The 18956-nt window shown below is 39.4% G+C and overlaps 1 protein-coding gene across 5 annotated transcripts in view; it reads right to left on the bottom strand.

The window, feature by feature from the left end:
• GIT2 (GIT ArfGAP 2) overlaps positions 1–17437 on the bottom strand; it is a 43563-nt gene extending 26126 nt beyond the window's left edge. For all 5 annotated transcript variants that reach the window (XM_054594225.1, XM_054594226.1, XM_054594227.1 and 2 more), the window contains exons 1-9: positions 17245–17437; positions 13259–13392; positions 11475–11587; positions 10760–10865; positions 9182–9268; positions 8937–9067; positions 6875–6969; positions 3250–3295; positions 2164–2215 (exon numbers count right to left, since the gene is read on the bottom strand). In XM_054594225.1, the coding sequence (XP_054450200.1) occupies positions 2164–2215; positions 3250–3295; positions 6875–6969; positions 8937–9067; positions 9182–9268; positions 10760–10865; positions 11475–11587; positions 13259–13392; positions 17245–17296 (816 nt within the window). In that variant the 5' untranslated portion in view covers positions 17297–17437. The remainder of the gene's footprint in view (positions 1–2163; positions 2216–3249; positions 3296–6874; positions 6970–8936; positions 9068–9181; positions 9269–10759; positions 10866–11474; positions 11588–13258; positions 13393–17244) is intronic.
• Between the last annotated feature and the right edge of the window lie 1519 nt (positions 17438–18956).

Genomic DNA, 18956 nt, shown 5'->3' with positions numbered 1-18956 from the left:
ATATAATAAGCTCTAGATAAGGTGACGAGGATTGGAAACTTGAATTTGCATCTTAAATATCTACTTTCTTTCCTCTTAGGAGCTATAAGCCAATGCTGTTATTACTAACAATAACTACAACAACAATACTGAGTGAGGGCCTACAACCAAGGCACTGTGCTAACATCATATTTAATACTCACAACTCTATGAAATAGGAACTACTACTATTCCACTTTACAGATAAGGAAATTGAGTCACAGAAGTTAGTAACTTACCTAAAGTCATAAAGCCGATACATAATAGGTCTGAGATCCAAGTTTATGTTGGTCACAATGTTAACATTTGTTAATTCAAGGAATACATTAGTATTAGTATATTTCTTTAAGCTTTTCAGAAGGGAGGAAAGGAAGAAGGAAGTAGGTAGGCAGAGATGGAGGTAGTAAGGGAGATACTGTAGGATAAACACTGAATTGGCACCTAAAGTTCGCTGTGGGAATATTCCCCTTCTCACCTCTAAGCAGACCACAGAGTGGCGTCAACAGCAGCTCCCCCTCCCTGAGAGGCTCTGAGTTGCCACCTTTGCTGCATCGTTATCTCCCTTTCTAAGAGAGGAAACCAAGGCAGAGAGGCTAAGGAGCCTGTCAGAGGCTCACTATCTGGCCAGTCTGACTCAGAGCCCACGTTCCCGAGAGCTGTACTCAACTTGGTCCCACATATTTACCAAGTGCTGCCACATGCTAGAGATACTACACATAACCCGGCTTTCATGCAGCTTTCAGCCTGGCAAATACAGGACAGTCAAAGGAACCTGGGTTTTTTCTATAATATTAGAATTATTGAAAATAAAAACAGGCTTATATACCATAAGTAATTAAAAGGAAATCACAGAATATTTAGTGCTATCTGACTCCAAAGCTTATCATCTTAACTACATGACCTTCATAATTTAAGAAAGGCGATAAAACATAGACACACAAAACCATAGATATAGAACACAGAGACAGCAAACAAATTTCATAAAATACATTTATTTCATATTACAGTTGAATACTAGTAATGATATAGTCATTTTATGTAATATATAGTATTTAATATTATATGACATTCTAGTAAAGGGTCTTCTGTGAAAAGGGAAATGAAGAGAAAGTAAAAAATTACGGGACTTGCAATTTCAGTTGGGCTTTGGGAAAACAACTATTCACACTGTGAAGATGGTCAGATTTTGGCTGCCTGAGTAATGAGAGGGACAGAAGCTGGGAAAGGGGAATGCTACAGGAAAAAGACGAAAAGAGGGTTCCTGAAAGAGGACGCGAAGGCAGCAGATAATGGCCTCAGAATGCTAACCAACAACAAAATATTTACACGCACACATACACAATGGGAACCAGAAGGGAAGTAGGGCAGGAACTGAAAGGTGAGAGTTGGATGATGCCATTACAGTTACGGAAAAAAGACTCTTGGTTGCAATCCAGAGAGCAATGAGAACAGCTGAGGAGTGTGATCTGGTGGTTAAAACAGCTGAGGAAGTGCCATGGTGATGCTTCATTTGTGGGACTAATCATTTTCAGAGAGGAAGATTCCTGACTAAACCTGAGGTGAGCAGGCTGGAAAGAAATACTCAAATTAAAGTGAGATTTGACCTGCAGACCTGGGCAAACTCTGAGCACATACCGGGGGCAGGACCACCAGCTTTTTAAAGCATGAATTCTTCAAGCTCTGATGAATGGCATGGGATACGCCAGAGTTAAAATGGAGGCTGGATCCCAATGGCAGCACGTGAATCTATGGCACTCATGATTCCAGGACCTGCTTTTATCAACCTCTAGCATCCTATAAGACCAGGGGACATAATCCCAAGAAATGTGTCCCACTTACTCATTTACACTGGGAGAAACAAGGAATCTCTAACAAGGAGAAACAACTTCCTAATGTCAAAGGCACAGCCTTCACATTTAAAATGACTGAGAAAAATGGCATTATTTGAAGCAGATCCAATAAACTGGATACACTGAACTTAACAGTACTTCTAGTCTTCACCGCTACATACTCAATGGTCTGCCTCTGATTTAACAACATGTAAGACTATGAAATAGTCATCTGATTCAACAGGTAACGAGACAAAAACAGGTATTGACAGGACACAGTTCCCATACTGGAGTTCACTAGAAAACAGATACTCACAGATTGAAGTTTCTTCTTAGCAGCTTTTGCCAATTCAGACAAATCCAGGCTGCTAAGAAAATGTACAAAGCTAATAAGAATATAAATAAAATCATTTGCATGAGCTCTGTAGAAGATAAAGATAGTCAAGGGATCGAGATACTAATTAAAGTTCATGACATGATCAGAGCCAAAAATTCTACAGCCCAATACTCAATGAGGAAATTTTGAACATAACAACTTTGTGAAAGTAACTCCTTTTAGAATCATGTAACATGGTTAAAAGAAAAACAATCACCTACTAACTAAAAGACAAAAACTAATGTGAAAAGCCACAATTTTGGAAGCATTAAAAAAAGCATGATAGAATACAAAAACGGCAGACTGTGAAAAACCAGAATGGTAAGATTACATCTGGAATACCAATTAATCATTTCATAAATTCTCGACAGTAGTTGTGCAAAGATAACTGGCTAAATTAAGGGTTCATTCCTGCAGCCTTCAACTCATCTGAACTTATAGACCAGGGGTCGGGTGATTATAGCCCACTTTTTGTTTAGCCCATGAGCTAAAAATAGCATTTACATTTTTAAATGGTTGGGGGAAAAAAACAAAGGAAGAATAGTATTTCATAACTTGTGAAAGTTGTATATGAAATTTTAATTTCAATACCTAAAAATAGAGTTTACTGGATACTTTTATGTACGATGGTAGAGCTGAGCGGTTGTGACAGAGGATGTATAGCCCACAAAGCCCGAAATATTTACTATCTAGCTTTCACAAGAAAAACTTGCCAATCCCTCTTATAGACAAAGATATACTCTTTTATGGTAAAGAATATAATCTACAGATAAAATATACTGTCACAACTGGCTAAACTGTGACAATATCACTGACTCCAATTTTCTGATCAGTAAATTTGTTACTTGTGCTCTTTCAAACTTAAGTTTTATATGGTGGTTTACTTACAGCCGTCTTATTTCCAAATTGTATAGCCATAAAAGAGAAAAATGTATGGGCTTTGTTAAACACAAAATATTAAACACTTCAACACTATACAATCAAGGAAATATTAATGAGATAAAATTGATATTTCAATGACCTTACCTGTCTGCCATTTGAGGTATTATAAAGTGCTGTCCATTTTTGTGATCTGAAACAGAAACCAAAGTTTTGTTCGTATAAATACTGATAAGATCTGTAAAAGACCACCACATTTTCTCAATTTATGTTTTGCAATTAGTATCTTCCCATAATTATGAATTATGTGTGGGAATAGAAGTTGCCAGATTGGCTATATATTCCCAAAGGTCTGGCCAGTAACAAGGATCATATCCTTGTTTCCTTCTGGTACAAAAGTCTAGACATCATTAAACAGAAAGCCTATGCTCACCCTAATCCTTATGTTTTGTATATTCCCAGTAAAACTGATGATCTTCAGCCATGCAAAGAACACTTAGGGAGCTGAATTAACTCAGAGCAGGCTTCCATAAGTTCTCTCCATGTGGCAGGGGTGGAGCTTCCTTGAGCTTTAGCGGTTCACCTTGAAACCAATCAATTAGTATAAAGCAGTCAGGGCTGGGAAAGGTGGTCTTGGCAGATCAAGGCAGGGGCTCCGTTTCCTACAATGCTCGCTGACTCCATACTAACCCAGCTTCTGGAAAACACTGACCCCATGCCAGTGAATAAAGCCACTATAAGCATTCACATACAGGTTTTTGTGTGGCTCAGCTGGCTGAGAGTCATTCAGCAAAGCGAAGGATTGCTGGTTTGATTCCTGGTCAGGGCACATGCCTAGGTGATGAGTTCAGTCTCCAGTCAGGGAGCATACAAGGAGCAGCCAACTGATGTTTCTCTCTTGTCACTGATGTTTTTCTCCCTCCCTTTCTTCCTCCCTCCCCATCTCTAAAAATAAATAAAATCTTAAAGAAAAAAAAGAAGTTAACAGCAAAATAGAGTCTGTTATTTCTAGCCTAATACTTATCATTTCTGTTACTCTTCTCTCGTTCCTGAAGTTTCAAGGTTCCTTTGATTTCCATACCAAGGTTCCTAGTACGATTTCCCTTCCACCCAAAGAACTTGCTTTAGCATCTGTTAGAGCAACTAATTCTCTTATTTTTCTTCATCTTAAACTGTCTTTATTTTGCCTTCATTCTTGAAGGTTATTTACACTGAAAATGGAGTTCTAGGTTGACAATTTTTTTCAGCACTTCAAAAATACTGATTTCCTTTTCATATCCATGGTTTCTGATGAGAAATCCACAGTCATTCAAATAAACATGTTTCCATATGTCATTTTTCAAAGGTTTTATTATTTATTTTTAGGGAGAGGGGAAGAGAGGGGGAAAGAGTGGGAGAGAAACATCAGTGTGAAAGGGAAACATTGACTGGTTGTCTCTCGTATGCACCTGACAGGAGGCCAAACCCCCAACCCAGGCATGTGCCCTGACCGAGAATCCAACCAGCAACCTTTCACCCTGCAGGATGGGATGACGCCTAACCAATTATGTCACACCAATCAGGGCAATATATGACATTTTTTCCCGTGGCTGTTTCAGGATGTTTTTGTTGTCTTTGGTTTTTACCAGTTTGATTTTGATGTACCCGAGTGAGAATTTCTTCGAGTTTATCCTTTTTGGGGTTATCTGAGTTTCTTGAATCTGTAGCACATGTCATTTGCCAAATTTAGAGTTTTTAGGCAATACTTCTTCATATATACATATACATTTGTATCACAATCTGATCTCTTGCTGAGAGGCTGATGATACAAATGTGGCCTTTTGGTACTGTTCCATAGGTCCCCGAGGCATTGTTTAGTTTCATTTTCCTCCCACTCTTATTTTTCTCTCTATTGGTCAAACTGGGTAATTTCTAGGGATTTATTTGCAATTCACACGGGTGTCTTTTTTTGTCTGTTTGTTTTTTGTTTTTAAGAGAGAGAGGGGAAGGAAGGGAGAAAGAGAGGGAGAGAAACATCAATGTGCGAGAGATACGACTGATTGCCTCTCGTCCGCCTCCAACTGGGGACCTGGCCCACAACCCAGTCATGTGCCCTGACTGGGAATTGAACTGGCAATATTTTGATTCGCAGGCCAGCTCTCAATCCACTGAACCACACCAGCCAGGGCATCAATTCACTCACTCTTTTTTTTTTTTTTGTCATCTCTAATCTGCTATTGAGCCTATCTAGTTAGTTTTAAAATTTTAGTTATATTTTTCAGTTCTAATATTCCTATTTGGTTCATTTCTGCATCTTCTGTTTCTCTGCTGAGACTTCCTATATTTCTATTGTTTCCAAGATGTTCACACTTTTAAGAGCATGCTGTTTCTGCCTGCTTTAAAATTTTTGTCTGATAATTCCAACAACTGTATCATCTGGGGCTGGTGCCTGTTGACTAACTTTTCCCTTACAGTCTTTAGGATTTTCCTGGTTCTTCATATGCCAAGTCATTACAATTGGTATACTGGGCATTTTGAATATTATGTGGTAAGACTCTGAGTCTTCCTTAAGTTTTATGGATAATGTTAGTACTTTTGTTTTAGCCAGCAACTGACTAGGTTCTGCCTCCTGGGCCAAGCAGTGAGAGAGTAGAGAGAAAAGTGAAGCAATCAGGATTCCCCTTATGCTCTAGGCCAGAGATTTAGGCACCTGCGCTGCCATTACTGTTGCCACTACTACAGCCACAGGACTGCCTTGGGACTAGGGCAGAGGAAAAAGGAGAAAAAAACCCCAAAGGAACCCCCCCACCTCTCTGTCCTGTACTACTTCCTGCTCCTCATACCAGACAGGGAAGGCTTCTTTGCATCTGTTACACAGTTCCAGGTTTTAGGTTGTCATGGAGGCCATGTCAGAAGTAAAACAAACAGAACACTCACCACAAGCTCGATGGTACTTTGAGTTCCCTAATTTACCAGCCCAAGTTCTTAAATAGCGACTGCATGCATTTGGCCCAGGTTTTTTAATTATATTCAGGAGAGAAAGGGTGGAGTGTGCTTACTCCATCTCACCAGGAACTGGAACCACACGAGGGGCTCCTAACTCTATGGACAACCAGGGTAGAGAACCACTGCATACATGCATGAAGATATTCTACATCAGGGGTTGGCAAACTTTTTCCGTAAAGAGCCAGATAATATTTTAGGCTCTGTGGTTACATGGTCTCTGTCACAACTACTCAAGCTACTTAACTCTACTGCTCTAGTGCAAAAGCAGCCACAGGCAATCTGATCAGCGTGGGTATCTTACAAAAAACTTTATTGAAAAAGCAGATGATAGACTGGATCTGGCCCACAGCAATGGTTTGCTGACCCCAGTTCTACCTTACAAATAAGGGTGGCTGAAGGCGAAGTTCACTTTTGGCCTTTTTCCCGTTCCTTAGATAGCAGAATTCTTCAAATAACTACAGAAGTGGTTAGTTTGCTCTTCCATTCCCAGTCCCATTGTACACGACAACTGTGGTGCACATTCAGTTTTGGTTTGATCATGCTCTTTGATGTTTAAAACGGTCACTACTCTAGAGCTACAGTTATAAAAACTAAAACCCAAGATGACTTGACCCACATCTTTTACATCTAACAGAAAATGCCATAGTTATCATTTCAAACAGAAATCCTTATTCACAATTTTATGGAGAATATGTTAAAGCAGAGGTCATAAATAATAGTGTACCAACTTGTTTTTCCAGATACTGGCTACCTGGAGGTGTGCAGAGGCTGCTATCCTTTCACTCACCTGGTTTCCTGCCACAAAGATAGAAGGCTAGTCTGTCAGTCAGCTCATACTGTATTTCTACGAGGCGTTCTGCCAGCTCGTGGTGCCCTCCTTGCCTACCAAGAGAAAACAAAGTACCATTTATGTTGCTCACCAGCCACTGGCTCCAGAATAGAAAAGTACAGAGACATCTCCTGAGACACCTGAGTAATTTATCAAACATGACTTTTTAGAATAATCAACCTTTTTGTGTGAGGTAAACTGTCAAGGTCTACTTTGTTTCCCACATTTGTAAACTGTTTTCACAATCTGAACTATTCCCTCTCCTTTATTAAATTTACAAGACAAGATACTTATTAAGGAATTCAAGGACTTACGAGAGGGATAAAAAATTTCATCTGAGGTAGAAGATAAAAGTAATAAATGGTCTAAGGTAGAGATTCTCAAAAATTAACTAACATGCTTTAAAAAATATACAGATGTCCAGGCCCCATCCTTGGAAATTCTGAACCAGTAAAGATGGGATAAGCATGGACCCCAATATTTTAAAGGTCCTTCCCCTAGACGCTTCTGATGGAGCCAGTCTGACTCTGGATGAAAGTTTCGTAACCACATTAAGTCTTCAATTCAGAGACAGACCTACCTAATCCACACCTGTAGTCACTTTCACCTCCTTATATTCAATTTCCGTAATAGAAAATATAAAGTTTACCTTTCTTCATTCATGAAATATATAAGTTGCTTGAAGTTCTTTTAGTAACAACGCATATATATAAATTATTACATCAAGAGACCACTATATGCAAAGTACCCGTGAAAAAAATTTCAAGGTAAGTCATAAGTATCATTTCCTGAGGGATCTTTTCCTTTTAAAAGATAAAGTCTAGTGTGTTAGTATCTTTTCCCACCATTAAAGGACTACAGAATAGTCTCCAACCTATCTTTGATTTATGTGATGCACATCTTTTTTCCACGCTTTTTTAACATCTGTGAAATCAATAATTGATGATACTTCATCATTTAATTGGCCAAGTTTTTTCTTTTTTAGTGGTATAAAAAATAACGATAACCTGTATAAACAGTGGAGTCTTAGAACTGATGAAATACTATATTTCTCCACCCCTTAGCTTTTGTTTCAGACACACTCCGCACTCCCCAGGCAGATCCCCTGCTGTGGCAGGCATGCCTGGCCCACTCCTCCCTCCTGAACTTGACTCACGCCTTTCTTCTCACTTGGAATGGCTGAGCTCTTCCGTCATACACCCAAATCTAACCTATTCTTCAAAGACCAACTAAAAGAAGTTTTGTGTGTGTGTGTTTTTTTTTAAATGATTTGGGACACAATGAAGAACCTATATATGCCTTTTAAAACCTATTATCCTTTTTGGCAACAAATTCCACATTATCTTGCCCCGTTTAACTCTTTCATGAACTTATTAATCATCTCCTTCATGGAACAGTAAATTCTGAGAAGGCAGTTTTGTCATTTCACCCATTTTATCCTCTGCAGAACAGAGTATAAGTGCTTTGCATTTAATAAAGTTAATTTGGAAAAAGAAGGAAAGGTGAGCCACCCTCTGTTATTTAAATGATATTCAAGATTAACCTATGGATTTATTTATTCATTTTTCCAGCATTTCAGTTTTTAAACAAAGAAAATCTAAAGAATGCACATAGATGTCCACTACCTAAAATGTAGAATTAACATTTTACTGTAACTGTTTAATTGCATATCTACCTACTCATACATTTGTTTTTAAGTTTAAGCAATGGCTAAAAATATTTAAAAATTGAGGAGTGGGTTCTGCCATTCTTAGTACCTGATTTGGACTCTAACTATAGCTCAAATAACATAGTGTTATAAAGGATCACATAAAAGACTGGAAACTAAGCGGACTGGTTATGGTTCTACCTTCCCTGACTTTGCCAGGCTCTGAGCTCATACTCGTTTGAAAGATCATCTGCAAAATAACTGAATGTAAATCATTAAATGTTAATGTTATACAATTTAGCAACTTAATGAATCATATACAACATAAATAAGCCCAAACAGAGAGAAGTGACAAGAATCTACACCTCTAACCTCGCATAATCAACAGGAGTTTTCCCACTGGAATCTTGTGTGCCTGGGTCTGCTCCATACACTGCCAATAATTCTGCCTGTAAAATCTGTCCTGCTTTGGAGGCAACATGGAGCGGGGTATTTCCTTTTTCCTAAGAATCATTAATAAAAAGTAAAGAGAAAGGCAAATTAAATAAAGAAAAAGCTACACAAACATAACCCACTTAGTTTCAATTTAATATGTGGATCAATTCATGCTTTCTTACAGGGTGAAAGAAGTTGGCTTGTGCTCCTAAAGATAACAGCCTCAAACAGGTTTCAAGGTTCCCTGTCCTCACGCTTGAATGGAGTTGCTGAAAAACACACAAACAAAAAAGAATACTGTTAAAAGTGTAAAGATTAACGTACTAGAGCAGCTGGCAGACCATTTCAATATATACTGTGTTAGAAATACTTCACTCAAAAGGGTGGATGTAGAAGTCTCTTCCTTGCTGGTCACAACCAGCCCTGGGCGCTAAGGTGGGGTTGGTTAGGCCTATTTTACTAATAAGGAAACTAGGGCTGGTAAAGCTGACCTGCCCAAATGCAGGACCTAAGTGGCACAATTATACCTTTAGTGAGAGGCAGTATGAGGAAGTGGCTGAGCATGGCTCCGAGGTCCGACAGACCTGAATTTCAAACCATACACCCTTCAAGCCGTGTAATTTTGAGGAGATTTATTAAGCAATGTGAACCTCAGTTTCCTCATCTCTAAAATGGTGACAATAATACCGCTTATTCACAGGGTTATTGTAAGGAATCAGTAACAAAATGCTTAGCACAGAACCTGGTACCTAGGAAATGCTCAAAGAATACAGCTGCTATTATAACAATAATTATTATTATTTGTTGTTGCTATTTGACTTATGGCTTTAGGGCTTCATATCCTACACTGTGCATACTCAGGGTGCTGCCTTATATTGCACCCTCTCCACATTATTCTTTACCTTGTATACAATATTCTAATAAAGCCTTTCAGGGTGGGAAATGGGCCTGCTGTATACCAAATTCTGTACCACCAAAGAAAAGTGCTTATATATTTAGAAGATGAGCTGCCTTCCTTCATGCCTGACCTTGAATTGTCAAAATGCAATAATCTTTATCATTAGGAATAAAGATATCTACTCTAACATCGGTATCTAAGCCTTATTTATTAAATTTCTTTTTAAAAACTGTGGTAAAAAAACCATACCGAGTCTTATTAATAAATGGAAGTAACAAGACATGGAAGTAATAAGAAACAAAGAAATAAACATTTCTATACAAAGTTTAAAATTCTCAACCTTGAGTGCCCATGCTTTGAAAATAGAGATGCATGTTTCTTGCAGCATCTCTCGAAAACAGGCAAAGGCCCAATAAAGAAAACCATCTACTCATTTTACAAATATAATAAACTATCCTATGTACTATAGTTTAAGTCATACCCTGCTTCCTGAAGATCCTACTTAGTATACTACCTAGGGACCTGGAGAAATCCCACGAACTTTCTAGTCCCTTCTAGAAACTGAGGGGGTTCCTACTTCAAAATAAAACAAAAAACTTAGAGAAATATAATTTTCAAACCATATCTGAAAAACACAAATAGTTTTCTAGATACTAACTTTTCCTCTCTTCCCTTACCTCTACTAACATGTATAGCTGCCACCTGAATTATCAATTGCAACAAAAAGCTATTATTATTTAGTGACTAGAAAGTAGTTTTTGTTTTGTTTTTCTTTTCTTCCTTTTCAAGTTTTTCTCCCCCCAAACAAAACAAGACATTGTTTCATCCAACAATTTTAGAGATTTAAAAGGCTGGCACCCACCTTACTAAGATCTTTGGCAGTCACACTATCATCATCCCGGCAGGGCAAACGATGAACAAATGCTAGCATCTGATACTTGGCTCTGATGAATTCCGCTTTATGAGGACTGGATGGAAAACAAAAAAGAAAATAATTCACTTGCATACCCTCAGATACAGCATATACCCCATTTTTTAGGACCCACATCCCCTACTCAAGAATAAAATGAATACTGAAATAAGTTTGCAGCAGTGGGTAAGATCTGAAATCTGAAAACATGTGTCACTACAATGGCCAGGACTGCAGAATACCCTTCCTTTTTATATCCTCTTCTTTCCCCTGTGTAATTTTCTTAATTGACCCAGTAACCTTGTGAGAAAGCAGCACTTCATCCCATCTTATTGGTGAGTCGACAGGCTGCCTAGAGCCCAGAACCTAGATTTCTGGTCTGACAGCCACTTGTTTAGTACCTAAGCTTAAATTTGATTACGCCAACAACCCGCAAACCTCAGTCTCAAACTGGAGAAACCACTGACTTGTGCTGGGTAACCACGCAAAGGAGATGGTCCCATGCCTGGCCTTGTTCTGCATTTCTAATAGCAAAGAGCTCTATGAACAATTCGGGTAAACACCTCTTGTGCTGCCCTTGTAGAGGGTGGTCAAAAATATCTGCACTCCTTTCAGTGGGCCCCATGTGTTATGAAGAAATAAAAGTATTTATAAACATTCCACTCACTGTACTTTATCCTGTGGATTAGCTTTACGTCTTCCACTTATAATAGAGGCAGGGTCCAGCAAAGAATGCTCCCATATAGAATTAGCACCATTATTATACAGGGTTTCAACCATCTAAAAACAAACAGTATAAAATCATATTTTAATTTCTTTAAACAAATATTCAGTGACTGAAATGGGAAAACAAAGTCCCATTACAAACGCCTGTATGACTGGCACATCATACACATCATTATTTTCTGATTTTAAAGCATGAAAGAAGAACTTGTATGTAGAATTCAGGTTGGACCAGTAGGATAGCTAAATATGTAAATAGGTTTGATTATATTGTTCTTACAGATTATGAAGAAAGAATAGTGTGACACTTTAGGGCAGTGTTTCCTAAAACTGAATATCCAAATACTATTTGCAAGATTCTTAACAACTCATGTACCATCTAGACTATCCACTCAAGATTCTCATTTAAATCCATTCATTTTTAAAACTTTTAATAGTAATTATGGTTTGATGTGCTATTACAGTTTTCTTATACACATTAAAATAATGCAACTGCCAAAATAAATATTGGAGTATTATCTACATCTGTTTTGAGCACCACTGTTTTGAGCCGTACTTTGCGAATTGTTTCTAGGACCAACCTTGGCATTTTAAACTACTCATCTGTAGACTTTATTCATATCCTCTAATAAAATCTGTAAACACAGGCCTGAGAACAGTAAAAAAAACACCTGCACGTGAGAATAAGCTGTTAGAAACTTGGGAGTAAAAGCTATTAATAAGCCATATCTCCCAATTTCATTTCAAAGCGTGACTACTGACATGGCCACATCTGTTTTTTTTTACATTAGTGGAGATACTGTAACATCAGAGACCCAAACCCACTTGTTCTGGTCCATTGGTTTGTATAGGCATGTTTAGAGAACAGGTTGTGCAGCTACCATAAATTTAGTAAAATATGTACTCAAGACAAATGAAAGGGAAACACATGCTCAATTCTTATTTCCAACAGAACTTGAAGAATGTGTACCCCAAAATAGAAGTACAGATGACATGACATTGGACCCTAAATTAAACACACAACACTTAGCAGTGTTAGGCAATCAATCAAAACATGTTAACTGAACTTGGTCTCTAATTAGTAACAAGATCTTTAAGAAAACTTAAAACAAATCAGATGTTTCAGAAATTTGAGGAATTTTAGTCCATGTTTCTATCAAAGCAGGAAAAAAAATGTCCTAAATATATTAGTGGGTACTCAGGGATAAGTATATTAACAAAAAGTTTCTAAGGCAGTAGCTTTCAGAAACATTCATCACTGTATGTAGAAAATGTGGACTGTGTAAAAACAATTTCTGGAAACATTCTAGAAAGTCAGCAGTGAAACAGTACCAAGAAATTTTTTTTTTTAAGATTTTTATTTATTTATTTTCAGAGAGAGGGGAAGAGAGAGAGAAAGAGAGGGAGAGAAACATCAATTGGTTGCCTCTCACATGCCCCCAATGGGGAACCTGGTGCACAACTCAGGCATGTGCCCTAAGAGGGAATCTAACCATTGATCTCCTGGTTCACAGGCTGGCACTCAATCCACTGAGCCATACCAGCCAGGGCCCAAGAAATTTCAATGACTATCTATCTGTCTATGATGAATTCAAGATGGTCACAGCACCTCTATTCAGTTATGATTCAAACATTTTTGTATGATTTAAGGAGTAGTAGAAATTTTAGTTGCTAAAACAATGAGTCCTAAAAACAAATTACAAACCATGAGAAGAATTCTTCCTTTACCTGAAGCAAGGTTGGAGGCCACGGTGTGTGTTTAAGATGCCTTACTTGTGAGATATGGCGTCCTAGACTCCGATGGACACTGCAGCACTCGTCGCATATGAAAGTTCCCCGATTTACTGATGCCCAGGATGGATCTGGGGGGAAAACAAATCTCAGTGGCGAGGATACCAGTTGTTGCTTTACTGCCAGATGGCAAAAGATGACTGAGGTATGTTTTTTCAGAAAAACAAGACATTTTTATTGTTTTAGTATGCTGACCAAAATATCAAGCTGGTGACCTTTTCTGATGATACCACCTATCTTGGTTGATTGTGTACAATGTTAATTGAGACTGAAAACGTGAGTTGAAGTCCTATATGAGTAGTTATCTCCTTTCTGGTTCAGGGCCACAGTCTAAAGTTGTAATGGGATCTATTTTCTCAGATACATGCTCTTTCATTCAACATGAGAAGCAATTGAGAGGATACAGATGCATCATTTATATCCATCTCCACAGACGGCAAGATACTATCATTGTGACAGTGAATGATCCACATAGCGTTAGCAGAAGAAAATGGTGAAAAGACTGCTACAAATCTATATGCCCATCTGCTTAGTGGAAAGCTGCGAGTGGCAAAACTATAAAACTGCTCAGCTGTTGCGGTTCTGAGGACAAACTGGGAAACCTGGCCTCCCCCACTAGGGAGATGTCAGGATATCCATTAGTTGTTTTAAATAAACTACTGAGTCTAATCTTGCAACTGACCTGAAAGAACAGCAGCTTCACGGAAGCAAAGGTATAATATAAAAACAAGTAATGCTTTTGGTGTTTTACTTTTTTCCTATGAAGTCCCGCAGAACGTCATTGGACATCTCTTGAAACAGGTATAATTCACACTGATAAGCGGTAAGAATAATTCACACTAGCTTAAGTAAACTGAGTACTGAGAAATAAAAACAAACAAAAACACAGACCTACATTTCATCAGACTCACAATACAGGGACAATAGGTGCCACTCAAGCTGCCTGGTCTAAGGGTTATATTTAAAAATTCTCCAATGTCCACAAAAATCTCTAAAATGCATGTATACCATCTTTACCATTTTTAACAGTTTATTCAAACCCTTTCCAACCATATAATTAAAAGTTATGGGATTTCAGTCAAAGACAAATCCTAGGAGTCAGAGAGTGTGGTGGTTAAGAGGACTGGCTCTGGCAACAAGCCGTCCAGGGTTTGAACCCCAACTCTCCCACTTTTCACACAATGATCGGTACAAGTTTCTTTCTTTCTTTCTTCCGTCCTTTCTTTCTCTTTTGAGCACCCTCACCACATATCAGATGGGAATAATAACACATCTCAGGATAGTGAGGCCATAAAAAGTAAATGAAGTTGCTTGCATATAGTAAGTGATCAGTAATGTTAACTATTATAACTTTTCTAAATTATTTCCTAAGTACCATTCAGATATTTTCAAGAGCCTATACTGAAACTCATGACCACTGGAAAAAGTTTTTGATGTTTAATACTTAAAATGTTGAATGTTTCATGTGAATACTGTATTACTATAATAAAGTCTCAGTTAAATTCAAGTAGAATATATTTAAAATGAACTAGATTCATTGAAAAAAATAAAATATTTACTAAGATGTGATCATGGTTAAATGTTTGCCATGGAACAGCACAGAAACAAATTATTCAGTACTATTATGCCATTCTAAAAAGCAAAGCTTGGAAACATCAAGATGAAGGATTCCTACCAAGATAGATAGCATTGCTTTTTGCAGTACAGTACCACTTCTGGTGACCAAAACAAGAAACTTTTTGAATCATAGCTTTGGTTTTCACATATCTATTCAGCAGATTCACAATATTCTTGGAGGAAATTAGACTTGAACAAGACAACAAGGACTTAACACACGTTAAGCAAGGTTCTGAATTAATCATTTTCACATCATGGATCAGAATCCCATGGAGTATTAGAATTTTAACGCAGTAAAATCGAGTTTGTATGAATGATATTGCATGAACCCCTTCCAGTGTATCTGAAGCTTAATGCCAGAGCTACTCAACCTGGGCTCTAGGAACACACAAAATAGGCTTCAGAAATGTCTGTGACCTGCTGAGGAATCTTAACATAAATACTGTATGAAAGAATAAGTATGCATGCATCTTCTGGGAAAAAGATCTTAGCATTTATCACAATCTCAAAGAGATCCCTAACCATGAAGGTAACTCTTTCACCAGCGTTTTGTAATTTAAAAAACAACAACAACAAAAAAAAACCCAGCACAAATTCCTGGCTGCTCAAGTTCACAGAACTTTTCAAGGTAACCTGATTATATTCAAAACAGGAAGGAAGTGACTCAAGTTTCTGTAGATTTGGCATATAAGACAACTAAAATGATACAATGGGAGAGAAAAATGTTCTGAAATGCACACAATGCTGCAGAAGTGCAAGGTAGTATTTAGGGTGGCAATGGAGCCAAAGTTTTCCTTTGCCCCATGTCATCTATTGAGAACCAGAGAATATGCGTTCCAAGAGGAAGTCTGATTCTAGACTCATGTGAATTGAACGCATTCACAGACAGCTCACTGAGAACAAGCAAGAAAATAAGGAAGTGGAACAAATAACGTTTTTAGAGAATACAATGGAGCTGTATAACCCACACTAACTTGGTTTATAAAACACCTCTTTTTAAACTCCTCCACCCCCTCCCTATCTTCAAAGAAAATTGGTTAACATCACTGGCACTACACAGGCCATGAAATAACCACATAAGGTTAGAGTTATCACAGTACTGTTTAAAATCGATCTCCACTCCTCTCTCTCAAGATGAAGCCCAGAACTGTTGCAAAAACACTGCTGCTCAGGGATTTCATTAAGATTGTTTATTGGACGCTTTTGTGCCAAGGAAGCCATCTTACCTTTGAACTACTTCCCATTGAAAGCAGATAAATCCAAGCACCGAAAACATCAAAGAGACCTGTCAATTCATTTCCAATTGCTAAAATGGATCTGAGCTCTGAATCTGAAAATCATACATGGGAGGTATGGTTTTGGCTTTTCGACGCCCCCAAATGCCTATACTGCCTGAATGCACAGTGACTTTGTGTTCGTTTTGTAAATTACAATTAATGTACGATTTAGAAATTCAACTCGAGCTTTCAAGGGCTACAAAAGTTTTGGACTAAAGAATACAATACAGAGAGGGGAAAAAAGTTAAATGAGATGACCCTAAGAGTATTCATTGACTCTTCCTAGCCATTGATAGTGGTACTCCTGATTATCCCCATCGGAAAAATGAGGAAATCAAGTCTCAGCCGAACGAAGTCACCAGCCCAAGGTCACCCAGAGGCAAAATCTAGTTTGAACTCAGGCTGTTCGAATGCCACAACTTGAGATACGCATTGACTCCTAAGTGCCCGGTTCGCGTTCCAGGCCCCCGGCATCCTGGAGGTTCTCTCCAGCGGAGGGGGAGCCCAAATGTCAGGAGCGGGGAACCATCTATGGGTCCGCGGGCTAGCCTCGGTGGAGGGAAGCGGAGACGGTCGCCCACCCCGGACAGGGTTCCCTGGCCGAGCGGCGGGGCTCTGGGTTGGCTGGGGGTAACGGGGAACGAGGAGGTGACACCTGCAGCCTCTGGGGGCCGCAGCTGGGAGGACGCTCGCATTTTACTTCTGTAATTGGCCTTCCTGTGCATTGCCCAAGCCCCTTCCTGTTGAAGAAGCGCCCCGGCCCCGAGACCGCCCTCTTTCCGCAAGGCCTGGGACAGAAGGGACGAGACGGACGAGAGGAAAGGGAGGGCGGCGGCTCCCTGCCCGCCCGGCTCTGACAGGCCTGGGACGGCTCCCGCCCCAAGACTGTCCCCGTTCCTCCTAGTCGCGACCCCGGCCACGGAGTGTGGGGCTCGGCCGACGGGCGCCGCCTGACTCGTGGGGGCGGCCCCGGGGCAAGGGTCCCAGTCAGGAGCGCAGAGGGGAGCGCGCCCGGCCGGTGGCACTCACCCGGCACGCTGCAGTCAGCGCACACCTCGCTGCTCCGGAGCCTCTTCGACATGGCTCCCGCCTCCTACTTGCCGGGTACCTGAGGCGCCGGGACAGCGAAAGAGGTGGCGGCGGCTGTAGCGCTTCCGCTCTAACGGGTCCCCACCGCGGCGCTGGCGGAGGAGCCTCTCCCCTCAGCGCCTCGCAGCTGCGGCGCAACACGCACGCGTGGGGAGGGGCCCTTTGGCGTCGGGCCGTCATGTGACCGGAAAGGGCACGTTGCCTTGTCGCCATCTTGAGTGAGGGCAGCTATGTACCCTAGCATCTTATGTCCTGCTTATGAATCTTGAATTTGGATCTCTCTCCATGGAAGAGAGTCGCTTCGTCCCACTGATTAATACTAGAGAAGGCAGCAAAATCTAGTGACCAGATTTCTGCACCCACAATGATACTGAGACAATAGTCAAGTTGCGAGTAATAACCTTGGCTAAGTTCATTCATTTATTCATTACATTACTCAACAAATATTTATTGAGCACCTACTATGTTCCACGCACTGTTCCATGCAGTGAAGAAACAGTAATGAGCAAAGAAGACAAAATAACCTGTCTTTATGGATCTTACATTCTACTGCAGTGGACCTACAATAAATTAAGTAAAATAAGATTTTGTTAGCTGTCTTTAGACTGCAGTTTTAGTCTCCTCTGCAAAATGGAGGTAATGTATTATCTACCTCTAAGTCTCGACTTGCTTTTGTATGGACTGCTACCTAAGAATGATTTTTATACTTCTAAAGTGTGGAAAAGAAGAAATAGAGGAAGAGGAAGAAGAATATTCAACAAAACACACATGAGACCTGCAAAACTAAATATTTACTATTTAGCTAAGGAGAAATGGCATAATTTACAGAAAAGTGTGGTGTGCCTATCCCTTAGTATGCCCCCAATAATAGTCGCTCCTATTATTATTGGTATTTGTTATTACTATTATTTTCTAATCACAGGTTTGTGTTTTTTTTTAATAAAATAGATAGCCTAGACTAATTTACAGGATGCTGTGAGCTAAACACAATAAGATGAATTTAACCAATCTGAAGAAGAAAAGTGGCTGTAATGCTTATGAATATTTATTGTGTTTGTTATATATGTCAACTGAGCACAAAAGAGTCAGGGAGGCTTTGACTACAAGTAAATGACAAAGATTTATTCAACGGTCTTAAGTTCTTCATTCTTTCCTAAGTCCTTTAGAGGATTAACTATAGGAATTTCTATCCATAGGCATTGGCGCATAACTGAAAAGTTCAAAATTTTAAGTCCTCAAGCTCAAGCTTGTTAAAATATTCTATTCCACATGCTTTGGTCCATTTCGTCTGGACCAGTTTTGTCAACTTGACTATAGAGACTCCATTTTAAGTCAGATTGGCATTACTGACTTGATCTTGTTGTCCTCACTCATTCCTCATGTATAAACATAACTATGAGCTCCATTCAGCAAATATTTGGACACCTCTCATGGGCCAGGCACCGTTTTGACTTTAGGTACTCTGGCAAGCAGCCACTGTGGAGTTTTCCAACTAGTGAATAAGAAAAATGTTCAATAAACATGGGATGAAGATGAGAAAGAAGATTAAGTTGCACAAGGTTTCTAAAAGGATAGGAAGTCCTGAAAGAGGTCTCAGAAGCTCTGGTCTTTGGTCCATCTCTCCATTTTGGTAAGTGCATGGTGTGGGTATA

This window comes from Pteronotus mesoamericanus, unplaced genomic scaffold (genome assembly GCF_021234165.1).
Source record: "Pteronotus mesoamericanus isolate MK-2021 breed Mesoamerican mustached bat unplaced genomic scaffold, CSHL_Meso_final scaffold_507, whole genome shotgun sequence".
In the NCBI taxonomy this organism is placed as follows: Eukaryota; Metazoa; Chordata; class Mammalia; order Chiroptera; family Mormoopidae; genus Pteronotus; species Pteronotus mesoamericanus.
The sequence above is the reverse complement of the archived record's forward strand: the minus strand, read 5'-3'. Positions and strand labels throughout refer to the sequence as shown.